The 24,810-nt window shown below is 39.1% G+C and overlaps 1 protein-coding gene across 1 annotated transcript in view; it reads left to right on the top strand.

The window, feature by feature from the left end:
- The window catches only part of LOC119417727 (agrin), a gene marked incomplete in the record, with an annotated part of 254,818 nt that overhangs the window by 62,626 nt on the left and 167,382 nt on the right, over window positions 1–24,810 (top strand). Inside the window, 1 exon segment of the mRNA XM_037684999.1 lies at window positions 11,856–12,071. Coding sequence (XP_037540927.1) covers window positions 11,856–12,071 — 216 coding nt within the window.

The following is a 24,810-nucleotide window of genomic DNA, read 5'->3' on the forward strand; positions in this document are numbered from 1 at the left end:
CATTCCACAACATTCCTGTTTAGGCAGGCTTCAGAATTGCCTGGTTAAATTAAGCGTCATAAAATTAACGATCTGGGTCATTTTTTTCTAAACAGGATATAATTAACAATAAATAATTGATATGTGAAACATTGAAATCAATTCAAAATTGTTCGCACAACACAAAAATTGGCAAAAATGATACATTTCTCTGCCCCCGTGCAAATGAATAAATGCTGAGCCACTTTTATGTTTTGTTCAGAAAACCCTAAAGTAAATCAACTTTCCTTTTTAATAAAGTTTAAAATATTCTTCAGAACATTTGCAGATGATGATCTATTGTACTGGTTTGAAAAGGTGTTTGGAAATTTGGGGGGATTTAAATATGGATACGTTTCATCTGCTTGTATTTCATTCTAAACTTCCTTCACCTCGGTATCTCCATCTCATCCACCATCTTTTTTAGATCCCAGGTCCTCTCATCTCCCCATCTTCAATCAGTCTGTCTCAGGCTTGATCTCTTTTAAAGGCTTCTGCGTGTTCAGGGTGGGGAGTTTGACAAATAAGTTCATCCTGGGTGTCAGAGTCCAGGTGCTCGACTAATGTGAGCATGTGTGTGTTGCATCGAGAGGGCGGGAAGAGAAGAAAATCGATCACTTCCTTTATATGGAAGATGGGGGGGCTACTTTTCCACACACAAACACTGCTCTTACAAAGACGCCATCTTCAAGTAAAGAGCTGGTGCTTCATTTGAGTCTTCAGTTTGTTCACTCTGCTGTTGCCTTGATAAGAACAGCGTGGCTAAAACAGCAGGACCAGAGAAAATTTGTTTTCGTCTCACTTTAAACTCTCTATTTTTTACCATCACCCCCACCACTCTGCTTCTTTTCATTTAACTCGTTTAAAGAAGCAATTTCTCATTTTGAGCTGGCAAGGCTGGGTGGTCCTTTGTGAACAGGCCCTTTCTTTATTTCACCCTGGGTGTTTTATGATTGCACCCAGATCAATAATTGACTGCATTTGTCCCCTGAGGCCCACTAACCAGAGATCAATAGAAGCCGTGTCGCGCTCTCTTTTTTTTTTTCTTCCCCTCTTTGATATTTTACCAGGTGTGGCTACAGGTCACTGTGGTGTTTCTTTCTTTAATGCTCCGCATTGACTCTGTAAATCACATCAGTAATCCTCACATTAAATAATCATAACAACGAGCAGGAAGTCTTAATCAATATCTATTCAATTCAGTTCAGTTTATTCAGTTTATAGCATCAAGTCACAACAGAAGTCGTCTCAGGGCACGGAACAGAAACATTCATATATATATAAATGATAATTTAATATTATTTTTCTGAGGAGCAGACTGTTTTGAATTTAACTCCATCAAAAAACTTTCATCTTGAGCAAACATGAAGGCGACAGTGGAAAGGAAAAACTCCCTCATGAGGAAGAAACATTTAGCAGAACCAGGATCAGGACAAGCGTCCATCTGCTTCCACCGGCTGGGGTTGAGAGGAACAGATACACAATGGCAGGTCAAGAATCACATGTTAAGATAGAAATTGTATCATATGAGAACTATTCAATTTTAACAATTCATTTAAGGAAATGAGGTCAATTTGCTGTCTTGTATTGTAAGCTTATGGCAGCATAACAAGCTAACCCTAACTATAGGATTTATAAAAAAAAAAGAAAGTCTTAAGCCCAGTCTTAAAACTGGACAATGTGTCAGCCTCACAGACAGAAACTGGAAGTGGGTTCCACAAGAGAGGAGTCTGAGAACTGAAAGATCTTCCTCCCATTCTGCTTTTGGAAACTCTAGGAACCACAAGTAAACCTGCAGTCTGAGAGCAAAGTGCTCTGTTAGGAAAATATGGAACAATAAGCTCTCGAATATAAGATGGAGCTAGGTTGTTGAGAGCTTTGTAGGTTAGTGGTAAGAATTTGAATTAAATTCAGGATAAATGACAGGGAGCCAATGGAGAGAAGCTAAAACTGGAGAGATATGATCTCTCCCACTAACTCCAGTTAAGACTCTGGTAGCAGCATTTTGGATCAACTGAAGACTTTTTAAAGAAGCATTTGGACACCCAGATAACAAACCATTCAATAGTCCATTTTAGATGTGACAAATGCATGAACTAGTGTTTCTGCATCATTTTTAGATATCTGACCTCAAACTTATACTCTGAGCACCAAATATCATGTGAAATCTGTTTACAATGTTGCCATGAACTAGTTAAATCAACACCGTTTGTCAGCAAAAGGTCTCATAAACTACTGGATTTTTTAAATAAAAGTTTCAGGAAGTTATGATTGGACGTGAATCAACACCTGGTTGCCTTTAGAAGCCGACCTAATTCAAGATGGTTGCCACAGCTGACTGAACCTAAAACATATAATTAGCTTATACTTTACTAATTTTATAGACATTGAGCTACATTTTGGTATGGTGGTAGCTGAGAATCATTCATAACACATACTTTCTTTTTCCTTCAAAGTTTGACTTAGTGTATCTCTGTTTTCATGGGTTCTGTGTGGGTTTTCTCCAGGTACTCCAGTTTCCTCCCACAGCCCAACACACACATGTTTAGGCTGCCTTCAGGCCCAGGCCTCCATGCAAAATAGATCTTGGATCTCAGTAGGATTTACCTGGTTAAATAAATGTTAATCAAATAAATAAATAACTAAAACCTTACTATAATAATAGTCAAAAACAATGGCATGAAAAGCAGTGGAAGGTGCACTCCTTCAAGGATTTGTTTTTGAATACGTCCTGAAAGCAATAAATGTGAGCATTAATATCTAAACAGTGTTTTTTTTAGAGTTTCATGTTCATGATATAAATTCATCTAGCAGCAGCGTGTCTGTGTGTACGAGCCACCTGTGAGCATGACCGAAAGTTTCCAATCCCAATATGATGAGAGTCGCTGCTCTGTGCCGATTGCATCACCGGCAGTCGCCATAGCAACCTGTCCCCTCACCGCGAAGGTCTTCTAGTGGAGCTCGGCTGATAGAGAGGCTAAAGCCCTCTTATGGGGAGAAGAAATGAGAAACAGAGAGAAAGAGGAGAGGGCTGTTAAAAGCCGCCCGGCTTGGGAGCACATCTGTATTACTTAGTGTCTGCTGCAAAGAAAGAGAACCTTTATTAAGAAGGAAGGAGGCGACGTCCCCGAGGAGTGTTTCAGTGTAATGAATTTAAACACATACAACATTAATGTGGTGTCGCCGCGGTGCCACTAAGCTCCATCTCCCTCCATCATCTTTCCGTTTTAATTTCCTGACAGCCAAAAAGCAGGTGTTAATGTTTCTGCTCATACCTTTTAGTGCACATAAAAACACTAAAATGGCTATAACTCCATCAGTTATACAGGCATTAAGCTAAAATTTGTTGTGGCACAGGCTGAGCCTGGTTCCCAGCACGTACCCCAAGACCAATTGCAAAAGATGTTTGTTTAAAATTTTGCCTTTACTCGTTACAGTAAACATTGTTTGTCTGTTAGCAAGAAATCTAGTGAACCCCTGGACAGATTTTAATTAAATGTACATTTATATATTATTAATCTTAGCTGCCAATCAAATTCAAGATGGTTGTTCGAGCCAATTCACATTAGAAAACACAAAAAGGAAAATATTTGAGTCCATTTTACTGATACTATGCTAAATTATTATTATTAACCTTTATTTAACCAGGCAAATCCCATTGAGATCACAGATCTCTTTTGCAAGGGAGGCCTGGACTGAAGGCAGCCTAACATGCATGTTTTTGGTCAGTGGGAGGAAACCGGAGTACCCGAAGAAAACCCACACAAGCACGAGAAGAACATGCAAACTCCACACAGAAAGATCCCAGATCCAACTGGGGGATTGAACCCAGGACCTCCTTGCTGTGAGGTAACAGTGCTAACCACTGTGCTGCCGTACTGCCAAAATTAAAAGTTTGCATAGCTGAAAAACATTTACAACACACTTATTGTGTAAAATCTTTGCTTTAAACTTCTGCATTAATTGTTGTAGTCAACTAGGGATGCGCAATATTATCGGCATGGTATCAGCTGATATTAGCAATAAAGTTAAATGTTGGACATCGGCAATTTCATTAAAACAATTCACTGATATAAAAGGTGCCGTTTATATATATTTATATATAAGGTGCTGTTTTTGTATGACAACCCAGTGACAATGTTGCCTGCAGTGCCAGCACAACGTTATGACGTCACGTGCGCCGTTGAGTTTAGATTTGTGAAAATTTACAAATTTGCACTGTTCGAGTGTTGTCATTGTGTTAGAGAGAGTAAATGTCATGAATAAATTTGACATTCAACATAATCCAAGTTGAAGTGTTGCATCGTTTTCAGCCCCTTTTTGTCATCTGCATTTGGTAGCAGACCAAACTGACAAAGACCATGAAGAATATTGTTGTATTTTGATTCCACAGCAGAGAAATCTATGTAGTCTCTCTAAGTAGGTCTATGTGGAAAAAATATTGGTATTGGTTATCGTTCAAATATGTTTTAACATATTGGCATATTGGTTATTGGCCAAAAATCCAATATCGTGCATCACTATAGTCAACCTTGTTTGTCTTTTAGTAAAACGTCTCATGAACCACTGGATAGAATTTATTAACACTTTCTGAAAACGATTAACCAATTGGACCAATTCAAGATGGCTGCCACAACTAATCAACATTGATTCTTCACACATGCATACTCTGAGCATGACCTCTCACACGAGACTTTTCAGAACGACTAGCTCTTTTCTCATAACATTGACCTAAAACTTTTGTATAAAAGGCGGCGGGCGGTATTTGTTCTTTCCAAGAATGCCATGCTTTTAATCTGAGCTTGGTCTGCCGTTTGTGCGTCACCGCCCCGGCCAATCCGGTAATTCAGCCGCTGTTCTTGTCGCCCCTGTAAAGTTCACAAATGTTGATTATTCATACACACCTTTTCCTCCTCTCTGTTCACTTGTCAGACAGAATCAGACAGAACTGTGGTGAAATAATTAAAAAACAAGCATGTAGCCACTCTTTCCACGGAGAACGCTGTTCTCGTCTAAAGTGGCCATTACGTGTTTGTGGAAGCACCTGAACCGATGGTTACGGGGGACGAATCCACTCAGGCTTTACACAACAATACATTTCTTGCTATTTCACCTGGTTTCGGATAAATGCTACGGGGCTGCGAAACAATGAAACTGAAAGGTTTTCACCACAAACAGGCTGTGGGGGCATTTTCCCCCAAATAAATACGACATCAAAGCAAATAATAATAATAAAAACTCCTGTTCAGAGTTGCACATATTCAGTTTTAATTTATCTGAATCCCAGATAACACAAAATATCATTCCATTAATACGCTATTTGATAAATTAGTATCTTTCATACTTCCTGCAAAGGGACCAATACTTTTTTATTTTTTATTTTATACCCTAATATGCCCAAACTCAATCCACATTATTAACATTTGCTACCAAAAACAAGACGTGATTGTGTTTTTGCATGTTTGTGTGTTTGCCTGTTGTGTTAGTAAAATATCTTATGAATTATTGAACAGATTTAATGAAACTTTCAGAAATTATTGATTAAATGTACAACTAAAACACTAAATCTGGAGGTAGGCAAATTCAAGATGGCCTCCGCAGCTTATATAACTTAGCCGACCCCAAAAATATCTATAACTCAGTCACATTCACAAATATTGACCTCAGTTTTGTGTTGTAGTAGCTGAAAGACTTCACACACACTCTGAGGACTATCATATTGTGAGTTCCTATCAAGGTTTGACCAACACGGCGTTAACTCCAGCTTTTCTCAGCATCTTAGCTTAAAACCTGAAATGCATTCATTCACAGATTAAGCTTTTATTTGTAGATGTTCTGCATAGTTAATGAAGTAAACAAAAAGTTGAATATTCATATGTTCCACAAAAACTAAACTCAAACATAAACCCTTAAGCATCAAATCTGGTAAAAGTTTGTGGAAAATTGCCACAAGAAAACTTCACTAGGGATGCACAATATTATCGGCATGTATCGGTATTGGCCGATATTAGCGATAAACTTAAATATCAGACATTGGTCATTCCATCAAAATAACTCACCAATATAAAAGGTGCTGTTTTATATATATATATATATATATATATATATATATATTTATTTATTTATATAATGTTGCATCATTCGCTGCCCCCTTTTTGACATCTGCATTTGGTAGCAGGCAAAACTGACAAAGACCATGCAGAATAATGTATTTTGATTCCACAATAGAGAAAGCTATGTAGTCCCTAGAGCTAGGGAGGGAAATTTCAATATTGGTATCAGTTATTGGCCAAATAAGTTTTAACATATCGGCATATCGGATATCGGCCAAAAATCCAATATTGTGGATCCCTAAACTTCACCACACTTTCTTTCAGCTCATAATGCGTGACGGCGGTGCTTTAATCACAGCAGCCCCGTCCTCTTCCTTTCACAACCAGGTGACACTCAGAGAGCATCCTCGAGGCTCTGACGCCATATTTCGTAGATGAGTCGTCCAAACACAACAGAGCGCGTTACCTGGAAAAAATGATAGCAATGACGAGTGCAAACTGAACAATTACCTTTTGTTCCCAAAGGGATTTTTCCCTCCGTCTCAAGTAGAGAAAAACAAAATGGTGAAAGTACAACTCTTAATGAGATTACAAAGAACATGTCTGCTTATACTAATTCTTAAATTGGCATAAGTTGACTTACACAAGTTGTTTTCAGATCCTTTACTGGCACGAAAAAGTGGTTTTGTTATTATTTTCAAGAATTTTCCAACATTTAAAAATCCCAACAGTGACACAATTATTTCAGCACTACCTTGGTATCATTTTTGGAAACATTTCTCAGCAGTGCAGCCAATCACTATGGAACCACTGAGCCATTGTTTTTTTTCTACTAGCATGGGAATTTAAATGTGAACATTTGAAAGGCTCAACAAGACTTGCCTTCTACAATTTTAGAGAAAAGTTAAAACCCCTGTTATTTATTTATTAGTCTACTATTGTTGATTGTCACTGTACGTTATAACTCGTACAGGCATGAAATGTCAGCAAAAAGGGTGCAGACTATGGGCATCCATCCATCCATCCATCCATCCATCCATCCATCCATTACCTTTACCTGCTTCTTCCTTTTCGGGTCATGGAGGTCACTGATGTCCATATCCAGCATTCACTGTGTGAGAGGCGGGGGACACCCTGGACAGGTCTCGAGTCCATCACAGGGACACACAGAGACAAACAACAATTCATTCTCTCACTCACACCGAGCAACAGTTTTTGGTTTGTGGGAGGAAACCGAAGTAATCAGAGAAAACCCACACATGCACGGAGAGAACATGGAAACTCCACCCAGAATAATAAATAATAATAAAGTGCTATGTGTTGTCATCATTGTATGGTCTCATACAAAGATGAAACTGGCTTTCTGCATTTAACCCATCACACCTGGGATACACCCAGGTAAAGCAGTAGGCAGCTACATAAGGAACAATTTGGGATTGGGTGTCCTGCTCAGAGACACCACGAGATGTGCAATGACTGGGGATCGAACCCAAGACCTTCGGGTCCCGAGTTGGCTGCCCTGCCCCTACACCATATCAGCCCCATCTATGGCCCCCAGCCTGGATTTAATCCGACAACCTTCTCGCTGAGAGGTGGCAGCTCTAACAACTCTGCCATTGTGCCGCCATCGAGGACATGTATATACAAATATAGCTTTCATTCAGTCTCAGTTTGAATCAGAGCACAATGTAAAATGTACACCATGATAACAAAAATTAGATTTAAAGGTTAGAATAAATTAAAACGTGCACGTCCTTCCATTTAGAATCTCACTGGCCTGCGACAGTTGGACAAAACCTGACTCAGTTTGTGAGAAAATAGTCAAATGTTCTGTTGCAGTCTGACTGAGTTCTGAATATTTGCAACCAAAAATAGTGTAAGGTAAACAATCAATGTGCAGCTGTAATTGGGAGCTTAATGGAGTTCATTCAATCACTATTTATTGTCTGGGGCCACAAAGCCTGGCATGATTTATCCTGTCTTACACAGAGCAAAATGACTGCGATACCCACATTACATTGTTGAAAGTTGCATTTCCATTAAACGTATCAAAGAGCAGAGCTTAGATTTCAATGTAAAACAATGTGAAACATATTAAGTTTTCCTCTATAACAAAAAGGGACACCCTGCAGCTCTTTTTCTTTAGCACAAGTTATAAAAAGTATCAGAAAATTGGATCAGGGAAATCTTGGCATACAGACATCTCTTTAGGCTCTTTTTATAAATTTAAAATCTCCCCAATTTTCTGAAGTGACACAGAGCAATCTTAGAAAGTCAAAGTCATAGCTCTAGTGGAATGTAAGAATAGATTTTCTCATGGTAAGCACTCTGATCTGATTATATCTACACAGGGCTTTGCGTACTTCAACATTAAATGGGAATACACCTGTTGAGTCTTCTTTATGTGTTACCATGTGTTAAAATGCAGCGTAAGCATAACACAGTGTGTCAATGTGGAGTGAACTATTAACTTTTTAAAAAGGACACATTTAAATGTGGATGGAAATCCAAATCAGTTTGTTGTGCTAAGCATATTCCACCATTTGAATAAAACATGTAACAAAATTCTACTAAATTACCACAAACTATTAAATTTGGCCTACTGTATTTTCCACCGTACACGTCGCACCACTCTATAAGTCGCATCAGTCCAAATATGTCTAATAAAGTGAAAAAATCCATAAATACGTCGCTTCGCCATATACGTCATATCTATTATGCATCACCACTGACAACCTGAAAATGTGGGCCAGTGTTGTGCCAAAAGTTGATTGACTGCCAAATGGCAGCCGCGGGAGCGTGCACAGGAGGACTTTAACAAATATTTAACTAGATTAACACAAAAACAATTATTTTTTTGCTTGAAATTATAGCAAAAGTGTGTCTCAGTCTAACTTTTCCTTAATAAATGCACTTTTACGGTCAAATCAGCTGCATTTCAAAAGCCGATACGCAGAAACGGGAACGTGCAGAGGACGACACACTGTGCATTTCTTCAAAATTTAACAAGATAACCACCTAAAAACAATTGTTTGCTCGACGTTATAGCAAAGGTGTGTCTCAGTTGAACTTTTACTTAATAAATGCACTCCAATGGTCAAATTAGCTGCATTTCACCGGGGCGGCGCAGCGAAATGAAGCCGATTTGACTGTTTTCCAGGCGAGCTAGACGGCTGTGGCTGTCTATGGCAAGCTGATTGTGTCATTAATAGCCAATTTTACCTATTACATGACACAACGGCATGCCATACAACTCGAGTGCCATCTAGTGGCTGAAAATTGTATCAATATTTTCAGTCAATGAATGAAAATGGTCATATCTCAGCCAAAAATTGGTTTATAAATAGAAAAAAAAAATCCATAAATATGTCGCTTTGGCCTATAAGTCATAGGGCATGCAAATTATGCAAAAAGCACAACTTATATGCCGAAAAATACAGTAAGTTGAGTGCTTTATTAGCTCATGCATGTATGCTTATAAGAATTCTGTGCTTTTTTCTTTTATAGAGATAAAAGTAGTGATCCCAACATTTAGGGTGTGCGTGTAAGAAAACTGGTGAGAAACGCAGCGTGTTTTCTCATTTGGGGTGTTTGTAAAGCAATCGCATATCGGTCTCCTGGACGAGTGAAATGGATCCTTGTCCATTTCTATTATTGTTCTTGCACTCCCAATGATCACCTGTCAATCAAGCAGCACTGTTGGGATTTATTTTCAACAAAAAGTTTTCATTGATGTAGGTTTGTTTTCAGCTAAAACGGTAGATGTAATAACTGCAAAAGTTGTTGCTGTGTTTTTCAGGCTCCAAAGAAATTGAAAATGTCAAATGTATGTGTATCAGTTCTCAGGTGCCAGGAGGGTGTTTCCTGAGAAAAAAGTTTTTCCTGTAATAGTATGCAGTTAGTGTACTCAGTCCAGACTCTGCTCACTTTGACAGAGCCTCTCAGCTCCTGTGTCTTTTGTCAGTCAGACGAGCTTCAGGCCAGTGTGAGATTTGTTTATGGAAAATTGCTGAAAGAGTCTGGTTACGCTACCACTGGTGATCATTTTACTTTGTTTTTTAATCTAAAATATTTCCCTAATGGGATTATCTTATTCTATAAAACTTTTTTCTAAATTATGCATGTGCTATTTGTGTAAAAGCTGACATATTTAGAGCCCAGAGATTTTTGGTGACCTGCAATTTAAAGTTTTTCTTGTATTCTTCTTCTTCTCTTCTCATACCATCAGCCACTGTCTGTCCTTCTTGTCCACGTCTGACCCAGTTCGATTAAATTTCACCTGTTGTCACACCGCTCGCACGGCTTCATCTCTGTGCCACATGCTGACATTCGTGCACAAACGCATGGAAACACACAGTGCGTAGTGGGAAGTGACGGCAGAGTGGGGCGGCAGGCATGACAAGGCCCTCATTCTAGCACTTGGCCACATGCACGCTTGAGGACATACGTGTGTCTCTGTGTGTGTGTGTGAGAGAGAGAGAGCAAGACACCTAATGCTCTCAAAATCACACACAGTCAGGAATACAAATGAATTTATGGGTGACTTTGCACACACATACACACACACACACACACACACTTCTTTCTCTCACAGTAGAAAAGAGAGTGAGCTCAGGTAGCTGTCAGCTGCTCCCCAACAGGGAACAGTGGGCAAGTCAAAAACAGCCTCCTCGCTTGTCACTCTGCACACACATACACGCACACACACCCAACAGAAAGTGCTTCGATGTGGAGAAAAAGAAAGAATGAGATGCCTTGGGCAGATGCTGGACCAGTTGCCTAAGCTTCATGAAGAGTGTGTGTGTGTGTGTCTATCAGACTGTCTGCCTGTCCATCCGGCACCTCAAAAGGCCACCTGCCAGAGAGCCCAGGTGGAGATGCTGACTTCCATTCAGCTCTAACCTGTGAGCCGATGATAAGAAAATGTTTGTGCGTTCTCACATGCGTGTAAGTGTGCAAGATAAACCAACGGCGGTAACCGCAGCTGCTTCTCTATCCAAGGAGATGTGTTTTTGTTTCTTTTGACTGATTTCGTTCATGGATTTCCGATCAGGTTGTCTACCTGTGCGACCTCTTTAAACGCCCCCAGTGGTGAGGCGAGGACGTCGCGCCAGCTGGCTGCCCCACAGCCCTCAGAGTGGGCGCAGAGCCACAGCAGCTGTAGCTGCCACAGTACGGGTCAATTACTCTCTAAGTTGATATTTTGTACACACAACATTACCACATACACATGAGCGCACGTCTTGTTTGCCCTGTGCATTCAGCCGCCTCTGACAATGTTTACAGTTTGCTGTTTCACACTCGATCAAAGCCGAGGTCTCAGTGGGAGCTTTAGGCTCAAAGTCTTAAGAATTGTTGCTGCCTGACTTGCGAGGCCATGGAGTGTTTGGATAACCTTAGTGTGCCTCCGTGTCGCCGTCTCTTCAATGTTTCCCTGAACGGTGAATCTTTAAAGTTTTTGAAGAATCTTCAGTGAACAAAAGTGATCCGTCCACAAGACCATGCAAAGCCAGCCCTGCTACCACTCCTTTTCTCTACAAAAGCATCAGAGGATGACTCATAATATAAATAATCTGCTCAGATATTGCTGTCCACTGTTGGAATATTAATTCTGCATAAATCGTAAGCAGATTCTAATATGATAAAAACTGTATTTGATGAACTTTGGGCTAAAAAGGTGTTTCATTCAACTATGTGCTGAATAGGATTTGAAGCTTTTATATATAATTTTTCATGAATCCTCACTTTCTCTAATGTATGCTCCTTTGTTTCCTTCCCCTTTAGGCTGTCGGGGTATGCTGTGTGGCTTTGGTGCCGTCTGCGAGCGCGACCCAACAGACCCAGCCAAGGGAGAGTGCGTCTGCAAGAGAGTGGAATGTCCGTCGCTGGTGGCTCCGGTGTGCGGCTCAGATTCGTCCACCTACTCCAACGAGTGTGAGCTGGAGAAAGCCCAGTGCAACATGCAGCGACGGATCAAGGTGCTTCGCAAGGGCCCCTGCTGTAAGTTCAATCACCTGAACGCAAACTGGATTCATTAAGACCTTCATAAACACACTGAGGGAAAATATACAGTTGAGCAAATCACCCATTATTTATAGCATGATACAATGAAAACTGACATGATTCAAGAAAAATGCTTTATGATACATGACAAAATGATACGATGCCATTCAATATAACTTGGACCGCAGTAGCTTGGTGGTCTGTGCAGGGGTCTTGTAAGGGCTGTGGGTTTGAGCCCAGGTTGTGTCAGGAAGAACATCCGGTGGGAAACAATTGCCAAATATTTCTTGTTCACAGTGGCGACCCCTGCAGAAAGAAACAGCCACAATAAGAAAACAGTGCATTATGATACAAAACAGCATTATATGACAGGTTTGTCAAGAGAGTCACTATACTTTGATCCCAGCATGGTTTGTCTTCAGCATGTTCCTTTTATAGCACAGCATTTCTTCTTTGCATATTGGTTTCCTACCAACGTTTAGACAGTCTTCCACTGATTGTACTTTTGAAGCTCATCTAAAACATCTGAATTAACATCAAACCTTTTATCACCGTTAAAATAATGTTTGTGCATATTTTTCTTTACATCTTTTTTTGTTTGTATTTATATCTTATATTTACTTTATCAATCTTACTAGAGCATTCCCTACATATTGTACTTCATCTTCTTCTTTTTTTATGTTTTACCTTCAACCTGCCCAGGACTACCAATGAAAACGCTCCCATTTCTTAATAAGACACATTCACATAGTAAACATACTGTGTGTTCGTTATTGTGCTCATTTCATTTTTGAATACATATAATACAATAAATACAATAAGATGTAACGTATGATCCCATTAAAGACGATACGATAACATACGATACATTATGATACAATAAAATCTATTTAATACACTGTGTTTTTTTGTCCCCTTTGGCAAATCTTGTTTTGTCTTAGCAAAGTTTGATCGGTTACTTTTGTATGCGCTTTTCACTACAGAGAAACATATTGTAGAAAATCTTTTGGCATTTGTAGAACAGCCTGTTTCCATCTCGTGTGAAGATTTTCAAAGATTGAAAATAAAGCCTGAGGATGTTGGTAAAAGTATGTCAAGTTGAAGTTTAACGGTTAGTTTGTATGCACGTGGTGAAGCGAAGTGTACTTGTACAAGACGTCAATACAACCTGTTGCCATTAGTGTGTAGTGGGTTTGGATGTTTTGACGAGTCAGATTAGCCCCTTTGATCCAGAGAAGATTGATCCCAGAAAGACTAAACCATCTGATGTTATACAGACACTTGCCATTAATCTGCTCCTAGAGGTGGATGTAAACACTGAAGTATAGGTTTGTAAATGGCTTTGAAGCTTGCAGAATGTTCTTCATGATTGGAGATGTCTTTAAGTAGAATGACTTTTTTCAGATTAAGCAAGAATTATTTTAAGTGTCAACAACTTGCTTGCCTTTGTCAGGTAAATGGATGTCTATTACTTTCTGTCTGAATTGAACAAGCTTTGCCTTTTCATCTTTTCCACAAATAAATAAATAAATAGCCATGGTCTTATTATGTCTGTTCTAGTGCCCTTTCAGTATGCCTCAGACCTCGGTTCTTTAGCCCCACCTGCACCCCCCTGAACAAAATGTGTGCTACTTACTGCTCCCACTGGAACACATCTAACCTATTTTACCTCGTTGCCCCTGGTTTGGTGTCTATTGCATTTCTTTAGCAAAGCCCATCAAAATCCAAGGCTCCAAGGAGCAAAATCCTGACAAAGCTGTGGCGTTGCAGCAACCCCAGTAATAACTTCAGTGTTTTGTCAGCATTGTTCCTCCCTGTCAGCGTGGCCCCACTGCTAATTCCTGGGGTCTGATTACATTGCAGGCTTGAACCTGGCACTAATAACAGTCTTGGTGACTGCCCACAACTGGCAGAGGGGAAATAAAGATATAAAAAAAAAAGACTGAGAAAGGCTAGGAGGAACACAAGGTACAACAAAGAAATAAAAAAGAACAAATAGATTTGATGAGAGAAGGTGTAATTTAACAGAAAGTGAGCATCTAAGAGCATCTGAGTGAAAAACTGAGAGGGTGAGGTGAACACTTTTCAGCAGCAGAGGAAATCCAGAGAGAATAAGTGCTTTAATGATGGCTTATGAAGAGTTAAGGCCAGCAGGATAATTATATCCTGCAACAATAGAAGATAGTATTATAGAGAAAAAGGTACCAAATAATCAAATACTAATTATAGTACTGCTGATAATAAGTACGTATAGACTCAGCGCTTCTCTACTTATTGTTGATACCTGCATCAGGAACAGATTCATGTCCTCTCCTCTACTGTCTGAACTTTACAAAGTCAGACAGAACTGATTCTAATGATTGGTCATCTTTGACGTTTTCCATGTAACCTGTCTGCCTTTCAGAGGACATCCAGTTTTATGTAGAACTTGGACACAGATCCAGTGCTGTGCCATAAAAACAACTGGATTGCAGATGAAAGTACAATAACTGAAAAGTCTGAAGCTTGTAAACCGATTGCCATATTTTAGCTCAGTTTAGGTCCCTCAAAGCAATACGCTTTCACTGTGATTATAGCACAATCTTCACATTTGGTTCAAAATGTCCAAATCACCACATAATGACTTGAGAGACGAAGATTAATTAGGTTAACTTGTGGCAAGTCAGCCTTCATCCATGAGTGAAGTAAGAAATGTCATCCTTTAATTAGAATAAATCAACAACTTGATTCCATTTAATACTTTGCTACAGGCACAACTGAATTATTAAGGACATTTCAAAGATTCAACATTTTTGAACAATGGTCTTTAATAAAGATTTATGTCCGAATGTCGCCGGTTCTAATCCCTCTGACCGTAACATCAAAATGTGTGTGGGAGAGGTTACGCACCCACACCTACTCTTGTCCCTTGAACAAGGCCCTTAACCCCCACCATCTACTCCACCGGGCACCCAAGAAGGCAACCCTCTGCTCCACACGTGTGGGCTGTGGTAGCTCGGTGGTCAGTTGTTGCGTCAGGAAGGACATCCATCATAAAAAAAATGTTGCAGATTCTTCATGCGAGCTCATTCGCTGTGGCGAACCCTGAAAAATGGGGAGTGGTGGCGCAGGGGTTGGAGAAGATGGGCCTGAGATTAGAAAGTCGCTGGTTCAACTCCCGGTACCGTCAACATCAAAATGTGGGTAGAAAAGGTGAAACACCCACACCTGCCTCCACCATCATTTGCCCCAATCTGGGCCCCTGAGCAAGGCCCTTAACCCCCACCATTTGCTCCTAAAAACAGGTCTCTCTTGAAAATGAGTTCTTGGGACTCAATGAGATTATCTGTATAAATACAGCGTAAATGAAAATAAATAAAAAAAGAAGGGAGCATCCGAAAGAAAATGAAAAAATAATGCTCCTATCCTCCTTAGACTAGATGTATCATGGTGTTTCGCTGTCCATCCGTCTGTCCGTCTGTGGACAATTTATTGTCCAAGCTCTAAACTGATAACCCTTTACCATTGAAATGTCAAACGATGCAGCTGGACACTTCATGTTCAGTGATTGTCCCTATAAATTCCAAGGTCACAGGGTCAAAGATCAAGGTCACCAGTGGCCCCTTTTTTCCCCAAAACATTGCCTGTGCTCTTAACGCTGAAACCATATAACATAAAAATGTCAAACTGAACATCTGGACACCTCATGGGTCAAGGATGATCCTTGTGGATTTCCAGGTCATTGGGTCAATGGTCAAGGTCACGTGACCACATTGTTTAAGCCTTGTCTATGCCCTAGCCTGACATTTGAGTAACATAATAATGTCAAACCCTTTGTTCCCTAGATTGTCCTTATCTGTCTATCTATAAGACAATACATAGGAAGTTGTCCATGGTATAACTCCACAAATAGAAAATGTCATTAAACTCTGGCTCTGCATTTGGATCGTATTAAGAACACTTCAACCAAATAATTCTTCAGTGGTTCTGGTGAAGTCTCCTACTCTGATCATAAAATGGTTTGGATAGGTTGGTCATTGTCTACAGGTAAGCTCTTCACGTTGCAACTGATGCACATGTTCTTCAGATGAACTGTTTATTGATTTACACCATGGACCACATTATTATCAATATAATTGGCATTTCAACATACCACAATCATGTAAATAAGTCATGTAACCTAACAGACACTTTTATTCAGGACTGTTATGTGAGGTCTTTCATGTTTTGGATTTTGATGATTCAATTAAATCTTGTTAAAATGTAAAAACAAACCATTTGTTTCACCATTTTTTAAATATATTAGTCACATTTAAAAAAAAAATGCTAAAGCACATCTGTGCTCAATTTTGAGTGTCTGAATTAGCAAATTAAAAGTAGTTTTTCAGTATAAAATAAAGAATTTCTCCCCTCAGTTTGCATCTCTCAAAGATAAGAGCTGTCTGAGAGCTTCAGAAGGGCTTTTATCAACAACTTGATTATTCCAAAAAGCTGCATTCCATCCTTGGTGCTAGAAAAGAAGATGCAAGAGATGCCTGTAAGGGTTGTTGCAAACTTTGAAGAAAGAATCCCAAAACAACATCTAAAGACCTTCAGGCAGAACTGGAACATGTTGGAGAAGCAGTTTTAGGTTGTAACAAACATTGTACAGTGAATTAAATTAGTTCCACAAGGAAAATAATAAAAATACAGTGAATATGTAAAAAAAAAAAAAGGACAATATTTTTACAAAGTCTCTGCCTTTTTGGGATAATACTTTATGGTGAGAAGAAAAGTAAGTGGATCTCATTGAAAAGGTAGATGAGCAGTATGTTCACAGGTAATAAAATAAAGCTCGTGAGGACAAAGACAATTACATTTGGTAAAACCTAAGAGGAAGTTTTATTTTTTCTTTCTGTTCAGTGGGGTCATTTTGCTGCTGCTGGTACCAGGAGCGCTGCTTGCATCAAAGGAATAAGTTAAATCTGCGGATTACAAAGGCATGTTAAAATGAAACGTGTTAACTAGTGTCTAAAACTAGGTTTGAAGCTCAACTCTGGGTCCTTTCAGCAGGACAGCGCACGTATCCAAAAGCTCAAAAGAATCAGCTGGTGTAAAATGCCCAGCGACGTGTCCCAAATCTCTCAGAAAACCTTTTTAAAAGCTAAAATCTGCTATTGCAAAAACATTTTTGACACATTAAAAGTACTTGAATTCACTGCAGTGGCAGAGTGAGAGACCTACCAGTGTACTCAAGAAACTTTTAGATTGACAACAATGACAGGCTGTAAACCAAGCAGCAGTAAAGCTGCTGGTTTCACTATATGTTTGTGTGAGTGTTTATGAAGCATTCCTTCTATTGTGATCCATTTTTCTTCCGTACGTTTTTCAGCGCGATTCTTGTGCCGCAGTTTTCATTCATTCATTCATTCATTCAACCTTTATTTATACAGGTTAGTCTCATTGAGCCTCAAGGACTCATTTACAAGAGAGACCTGTTAAATAACAAATCATAAATCAAAAATGTTCAGGACAATCCTTCTATGACTTTTGCTATTGGTGCAACTTTAGCTTTTTGAAATATTTAGCCTTTTCTGCCATTTTTGTCCTCATAGAAACTGAACTGAGCTCATTTTACATCCAGTTTCTGTCCAGATGACCTGACTGAAAATTGTTGGATTGTATACCTGGATTATTGAGCATGGACTTAGTTGGTTTTGAACCAGTTTGACATGACTGTCGACCAGGAAGAGTGCCGGCACTGGAGGAGGGGGTGTGCCAAAGAGACCATCTTAGCACCAACATAACTGGTTTGTTCCACTTTGGAGTAAGCTGTTGGGGGAAGAATCAGTTTTGTGTCGTGCGTTTCCTTCACTGATGAAGCCTTCTGGATGGAAGGTGAAACGTTTCTGCACAAAAATGAAACTGTCCAGATGACCTGACTGAAAATTCTTGTATTGTGTGGATACTTCAATATGCAAAAGTATTTAATTTCTGTTTATTTCTGAAAATCATAGTTTCTGTGTTTGCAGATTTCAGTAGTCACACACAACGTATTTATTGTTATCACATCATTGTATGTAATTATTGAATACCAGATAATGTCAGGCTGGACATTTATTCTATTGCTGGTTTTTTTTCTGTATGTTGAAGCCTGTAGATGTAAGACGTATGTAAGGCTACAGTTTGAACTGCCAACTATCTGTGTTTTTATTAACTTGAATCAAGGTTTATTGTATCATTTTATGTTTAATCTTAACCTTTTTACAAAGCAGAAAACTCCACATTTCAATACCATCAGTGATTTTTACTGGTCTTTCTTTTGCAGACTCTTCGAAATTGTATTTTAAAGTGTCTATAGACCATAGCTACTGGTGAAATTGGTTTATTTACCATTGCTCCTATTATAAGAGTCTTGTTGAAAGCTCCTGCTCGTCTCTATTGACAGTTTTCAGAAGAAGGGCAGCTGACCAGAGACTCAAAGAAGTAGAGGAAATGTTCAGCCCAGCTGCAAGCTGTGGTACATTTATTAGTTTTTATATATGGGTTTTATTATTTGGTGGAAGTAAAGAATGTTTGCATTCATACTCTGTATGCACATATAGCAGAAAAAAGCATGTGTTGTATTGTGAGGTTTTTACATGTGCATGTCTGTGTAGATGTGACAAAGCAGACGTGTTAGCAAGTCATTGAAAGCCAACTGACAGGTTGTTATTCTCTTCATAGTTGTAATAAATTCAGCCGACACATGGAGTCAGAACGGGTCACTCTGGCTGAAATCCGGGAGGTTTCGGGGCTTATAGAAAAAAGGGACGATGGGAAGAAGGAAGACCAGGAGACAGTGTAAGAAGGAAAGAGCTAAGGGAACGAGGGAGCCTTTTACCTTTAAGAAATGTGTGGGCGGTTGGACCGGTGCTTTTATGCAAAGCCTTGTTTGACTCATTCAATTTGAATGGAGGGTTTTTATTGGGGTAAGTGAATTGGCTTACTGTTCTAAAAAGCCGTCGTGTCTGATTGAAATCAGGCCCGCAGTCTTATCTAGCATTCATAAGTACGGCTACAAAATAAGTTTTTCTCATTCATTATTCCCCTCGGAAAGGGACTGAAGTTATATGGAGCGTTTTGTTAGCGCTCAGTAAACAGAGTGGAGCATCTGCAGACTCCCATCATCCTGCTGAATTTAAAACTGAAGTGTTACGGTGCTTTAAGCAAGAATTTGCCACCCAAGAAATTATTATAATCATGTTTCCGTGTACAATTTGAACACCTGGATGCATATAGAACAAAATGCAGCATTCTACATGGACTGTACTTAAATAGCGTTTTAGTATCTTATCAAGGTACTCAAAGCTCTTTACACTGCAATCTGTTCCCTCATTTCCCCATTCATACAGCACTCTACTATATATATATATACGAAGACTAATCAGAGCTTTATCACATTCATACACCGATGGGACACACATCAGAGGCAATGAGGGGTTCAGTGTCTTGCCCAGGGACACTGACTTCAGCATGTGACTGGTGGAATCGAACCCCCAACTACCCCTTTGTAGGACGACTGCTCTAACCACTCAGCCACAGCCGCCCCCTATTCTAACAGATACTGCTTTTTTTTGTTATAATGTTATAAAAGACTAAATTTGACACTAACCTCAACAGTAAGCTTCAGAAAGCTGAACCATGAACACAAAAACACACATATATATATATTTTTTTTAAATTATTATTATTATTATTATTATTATTATTATTATTATTGTTATTGTTATTGTTATTATTATTATTATTTTTATTTTTAGTAAAACGCATCCAAAGAAATAAACACGTGAAGTCGTTCAGCACTCTGAAACTCAATGTGGACAAATTTAAGAACAGCACCTGTCACGGCACCTGTCAATATTGCCAGAAACAATTTATTTTATTTTATTTTATTTGAAGTACTTAAAATCACATTTTCAGAGACTGTGTTCTTTACAGAGGCAGCCACTGTTTTTTACATTAATAAAGGCAGTATTTATAATGAGCAACAGCCACCAGTTTTTAAGTTTTAAATTATATTTCTATAATGGAAGACTGTTCATTTCATCAAAACAATGCCGACCTATCACAGCACCACTGAAAATGTATTGGAAAAAAAAATCATGGCAACTGTTGAAATCCAGTTTCAAGCAAATACAAGAACATGTCACTTGCAAAACTACAGCCTTTTTTTTTTAGTTAAAGTGTATAAAAAAAAAAAGAAGTGATGCAACCCAGTGGTAACCATGTCCCATTTCAAACAACAATGCTGTTGGCAAGAAATTTAAAATGAACAGATTGTTTGTTCCAACAGTCTAAATGTTCCCAAGTGAAATGAGTAAAAGTATTTACAAGTGAATAAAAAAAAAGGACGCAACAAGAGACACATTTTGAACAAAAAGCACTTATAGTTAACTTGACAAAATGAAAAAGAAAATAAACCATAAAATAGTTTCTGTCACACATGCTGGCTTTGCATACCTAACCACAAATTATTAACACTTTGCTTTAAATTCTCACTCTTATTTGTAGAGTTTTGCCTGGAAATAGAATCTTCTTCTTCTTTCTGCTTTTCTGCCACAGCGAGTCATCCTCCTCCATCTCCATCTGTCCTCACTCCAACTACCTCCATGTCCTCTCTAACTGTATTCATATATATTGTCTTTTTCCTGGTAGCTGCATTTCTAACATCCTTCTACCAATATACCCACTGTCCCTCCTCTGGACATGTCCAAACCATCTCAGTCTGGTCTCTCTAACTTTATCTCCCAGTTGTTCAACCTGTGCTGTACCTCTGATGATCTCGTTCCTAATCTTATCCATGCTTGTCACTCCTAAGGAGAACCTCAACATCTTCATTTCTGCTACTTCCAGTTCTTTCTCGTCTTTTTGTCAATACCACTGTCTCCAGACCATACAACATAGCTGGTCTTGCCTACATATAGAATAATCATCCTTTTAGCGCCTGCTCTTAAAACTGAATTGGCTAATAGGACATTTAGGATCTTAGTGTAAGTTCCCACCTGAGGACGGGACAAAATGGCTCACGTGTTGTTGAGGCTCTGGATCATTTCTCTCGCTCTAATATTCATAACCTGCCCCTTAATGACTCTAACTAGCTCCAGTCCAGCTTCTTCATTATCTCTCTTTTTTTCCTAGATGAACGATTTGGGTTCTGAGGGGTTACAGATCCGGTGGTCAAGCAGGCAGGCGGTGCACACATAATGGCCCAAGATAATATTAGAATTAAAAGGAGAAGCTGCGTTTTAATTGGCCCGACAGGGATGCTTCATAACAATGTAATGTGTGGGGGGATCAGTTAGGAAAATAAAGACCTCAAACAGAGAGAGGCACATTTTACCAACTGTGTGCACATTAGTGTGTGTTGGTCATACACGCCCTACAATCAGCGAGGGAATGTGCATCATGTTGGCTGTCCTAATATTGGACTAGAAGCAGGGTGGTAAATACACTCCTTTTCCCAGAGAGATCCACAGACGTGCTACAGAGCTCATCTTATGCGGCCAGTCTAGTGGAAAAGGAAGTTCTTCTCCACTTTTTTTATATTTTCTTCTTGACGGAGTGCATCGGATAGTGCAGAAAAGGGAAAAGTCTGTGTGTTTGTGAGGACGATGGCTGGAGTTTGAAAGAGTGATCAGTGAGGATTGATTTAGCGAGTGTGCAACTGCACATGAGGCTTCTCGAGAGCCGGCTGTCAGCCTGCCTTCTCCTTCTTTGTGCTGTAGAAAGGTTTTTATCTTCAGTGCTTACGCGTTCTTGTGTACTCTCAGCCAAAGGAGGAAGGTATCGGCACTCCACAAATTCTCTGAAATACTGCAGACAGTACAGCCCAGGAGGAGGTGAACTTTTGCTTGGTATTTATAAAATATTTGGTTATTTTTTATCTACTCGCATACTTGAAACGTAGTAAGCTGCCAGGCCTCCTCATAACTGTCAGCCAAACTTTTGAAAAATCAATAAATAGAGTCTGAGAAGACCATGAAGCATCCAGACCAATTACTGGGAATGTAAACCAGGCAGAGAATAAACTGGCTCATGTAGAGGATGGCAGTGTCCTTATTCTAAATTTTAGCAGCAAAAGATTCCCGCAACAAGTTGATACGTATATCTGCTAACTAGCAATGAGATAGCTGAGAAAGGTTTTCAGTTGAAATGGTTATGTACTATCTTTGGTAAAACTAAGGATAGACTACTAAATTAGATTACTTTTTTTTGTATTTTAGACCATCTAAATTGTTTTGCAGTAGTCCCTCGTTTATCACAGGAGGTCCATACCTAAAGCCCCGTGATAAGTGACAAACCATGAAGTAGGAATATTAGTACAAGTAGTAAATATAAATAGTAGTTGTCTATATATTTTTATATATATATATATATATATATATATATATATATATATATATATAAACCCTTCCCACACCCTTGGTATATTCTAAACAATGTTTCTAAACTCTAAACACTCTAAAAGAGCACCACATGTCATGATTTCTGCTCTGCCGCCGGTTGCTGCACTCTCAGCCACGCCCACTTCTCCGCTCTGCACGGAGATTAGCTGATCAGCTGCAGGAGGAAGCGTTTCACACAGGTGCTAAGTAATTTAAAATAATTTATTTTAAATAAAAATGTCATGTCGATCGTGCATCTCATCCATCAATCAGCCAACTGTGTGTCATGTCCAATCTTATTTTGAAAAACCGCGATGGAGCGAGTCCGTGAAAAATGAACCGTGAAGTAGTGAGGGATTGCTGTATTAAAATAGCTTGAAGTTTTAATTAAATGAATGAAAAAAATACATGATGATTTAAATGTAAAAAAAAATTAATAATTCTACAAAAAAATCTGCAACAAATGCCATCTACTATATAGCCAAAATGTTTTGTACAAAATCTAGACTCCCATGAGCTGACAGAGATAATCCAACAGTCTTTATTCAAAGTAAATTAATTTTTAAAAGTGTTTACTTTAGAGGTGGCACATTTGGTAGAGCTGTTGCCTCTCAGTGAGAAGGTCACTGGATCAAATGCTGGCCTGGGATCTTTCTGGGTGCATGTTCTCTCCGTGCATGTGTGGGTTTTCTCCGGGTACTCCGGTTTCCTCCCACAGATCAAAACATGCATGTTAGAATGATTGGTAACTAAATTGTCCCTAGGTGTGAGTGAGAGAGTGTGAATAGTTGTTTGTCTCATTTGTCTCTGTGTCAATGTAATGGACTTGCAACCTATCCAGGGTGTCCTGCGCCTCTCGCACAGTGTCTTCTGCATATGGGCACCAGTGAACCCTGTAACCCGAAAGGGAAGAAGCTGGTAAAGTTAACGGATGGATGTTTACTTTAGAGGACATGCATGCAGACGATAAAACGTTTTATTGGGTAGTAGTTGCTAAGGGTGTGGCTAATGCAGAGTAGTTGGTAAAACAAAAAGTTGAGACAACTGGCAAAGAAAGAGTTTCACTGACTTCTGATAATTTGCAATCATGTGACCAGTCAGCGGTGCAGCCACTTTTTGAGCAACCAGGCCTTATTTTAGTGGCACAAACAGGAAAACTGTTCTCTAGGCTGTGCACAATGTTTGGTCGCCCACCTCCATTGTGAAGTGCTCACCTTGACCTGCTTTGTACCTGACTTGGCAGCTGCCCTTTTGTTTATGCAGTCACCAAAATACAGCTTTAGTGCTCTGGAATAGAAGATGATTCGAGACCCCCACACCTACGCAAACTTTTCTGAGTGATAATTTGTTGCACTAGCATTTTGATCATGTGCACAATTCAAGCGACAAGATTTCAAACTTTTGCAACTAAAAGAAGGAAACTCGGAATCCTGACAAATGCTTTAAAACATTTTGAAGACTTCCTCAAAAACACAGTCTGTAAAGTACTCTCCATCAGTCACAGCTCAGTGAGATACTGCTTAGGCTGAAATGAACTGCATATAACAATGAAGTTTGAATTACACACCGTTACTGCTTTTATCAACATTTAACTCGAGGCATAATGTTTATATCTACCATGTAAGATCAACTTTAGTTTTTTTTTCTTTACACAGTATAAAACTGATTTTCATTTTTTTTTTTTGTAAACTCTTATTTCCAAGTGTCCATAAGCCATAAAGATAGTTGTCAGATTGCTTAATTTATATTTAGACTTGTTGAATGTTCCTACACAGCTCTATAACAGTTTTTCTTTTCAAAGATATTCAATATTCAAGCAACTCGACTGGGAGCCTCTGCTACTCATCAAGAAAATGAAGTAAAAATATTAGTGAATGCCATTTTACAACTAGTTTTTAACAGTCACAGCTTATAAATACAGTAGTCCCTCGCTACTTTGCGGTTCATTTATCGTGGACTCGCCGTATCTCGGTTTTTCAAAATAAGATTGGACATGACACACAATTGGCTGATTGATGGATGAGCCGCACGATCGGCATGGAGTTTTTATTTAAAATAAATAATTTTAAATTATTTAGCACCTGCTGCACATTTGTGCAGCCCACACTGCTGCAGGATTAACTTCCTGCTGCAGCTGATCAGCTGTTCACAGTGCAGAGCTGAGAAGTGGGCGTGGCCAAGAGCGCTTGCAGGTGGCAAAGAGCAGCCGAGGCAGAGAGCTGAAATCATGACATTCTGTGCTCTTTTAGAGTTTAGAAACATTGTTTAGAATATTGCAAGTGTGGGGAGGGTTTAAAACACCTTTATATATATATATATATATATATATATATATATATATATATATATAT

The sequence above is a fragment of the Nematolebias whitei genome, chromosome 11 (assembly GCF_014905685.2).
Source record: "Nematolebias whitei isolate Nwh7 chromosome 11, NemWhi1, whole genome shotgun sequence".
In the NCBI taxonomy this organism is placed as follows: domain Eukaryota; kingdom Metazoa; phylum Chordata; class Actinopteri; order Cyprinodontiformes; family Rivulidae; genus Nematolebias; species Nematolebias whitei.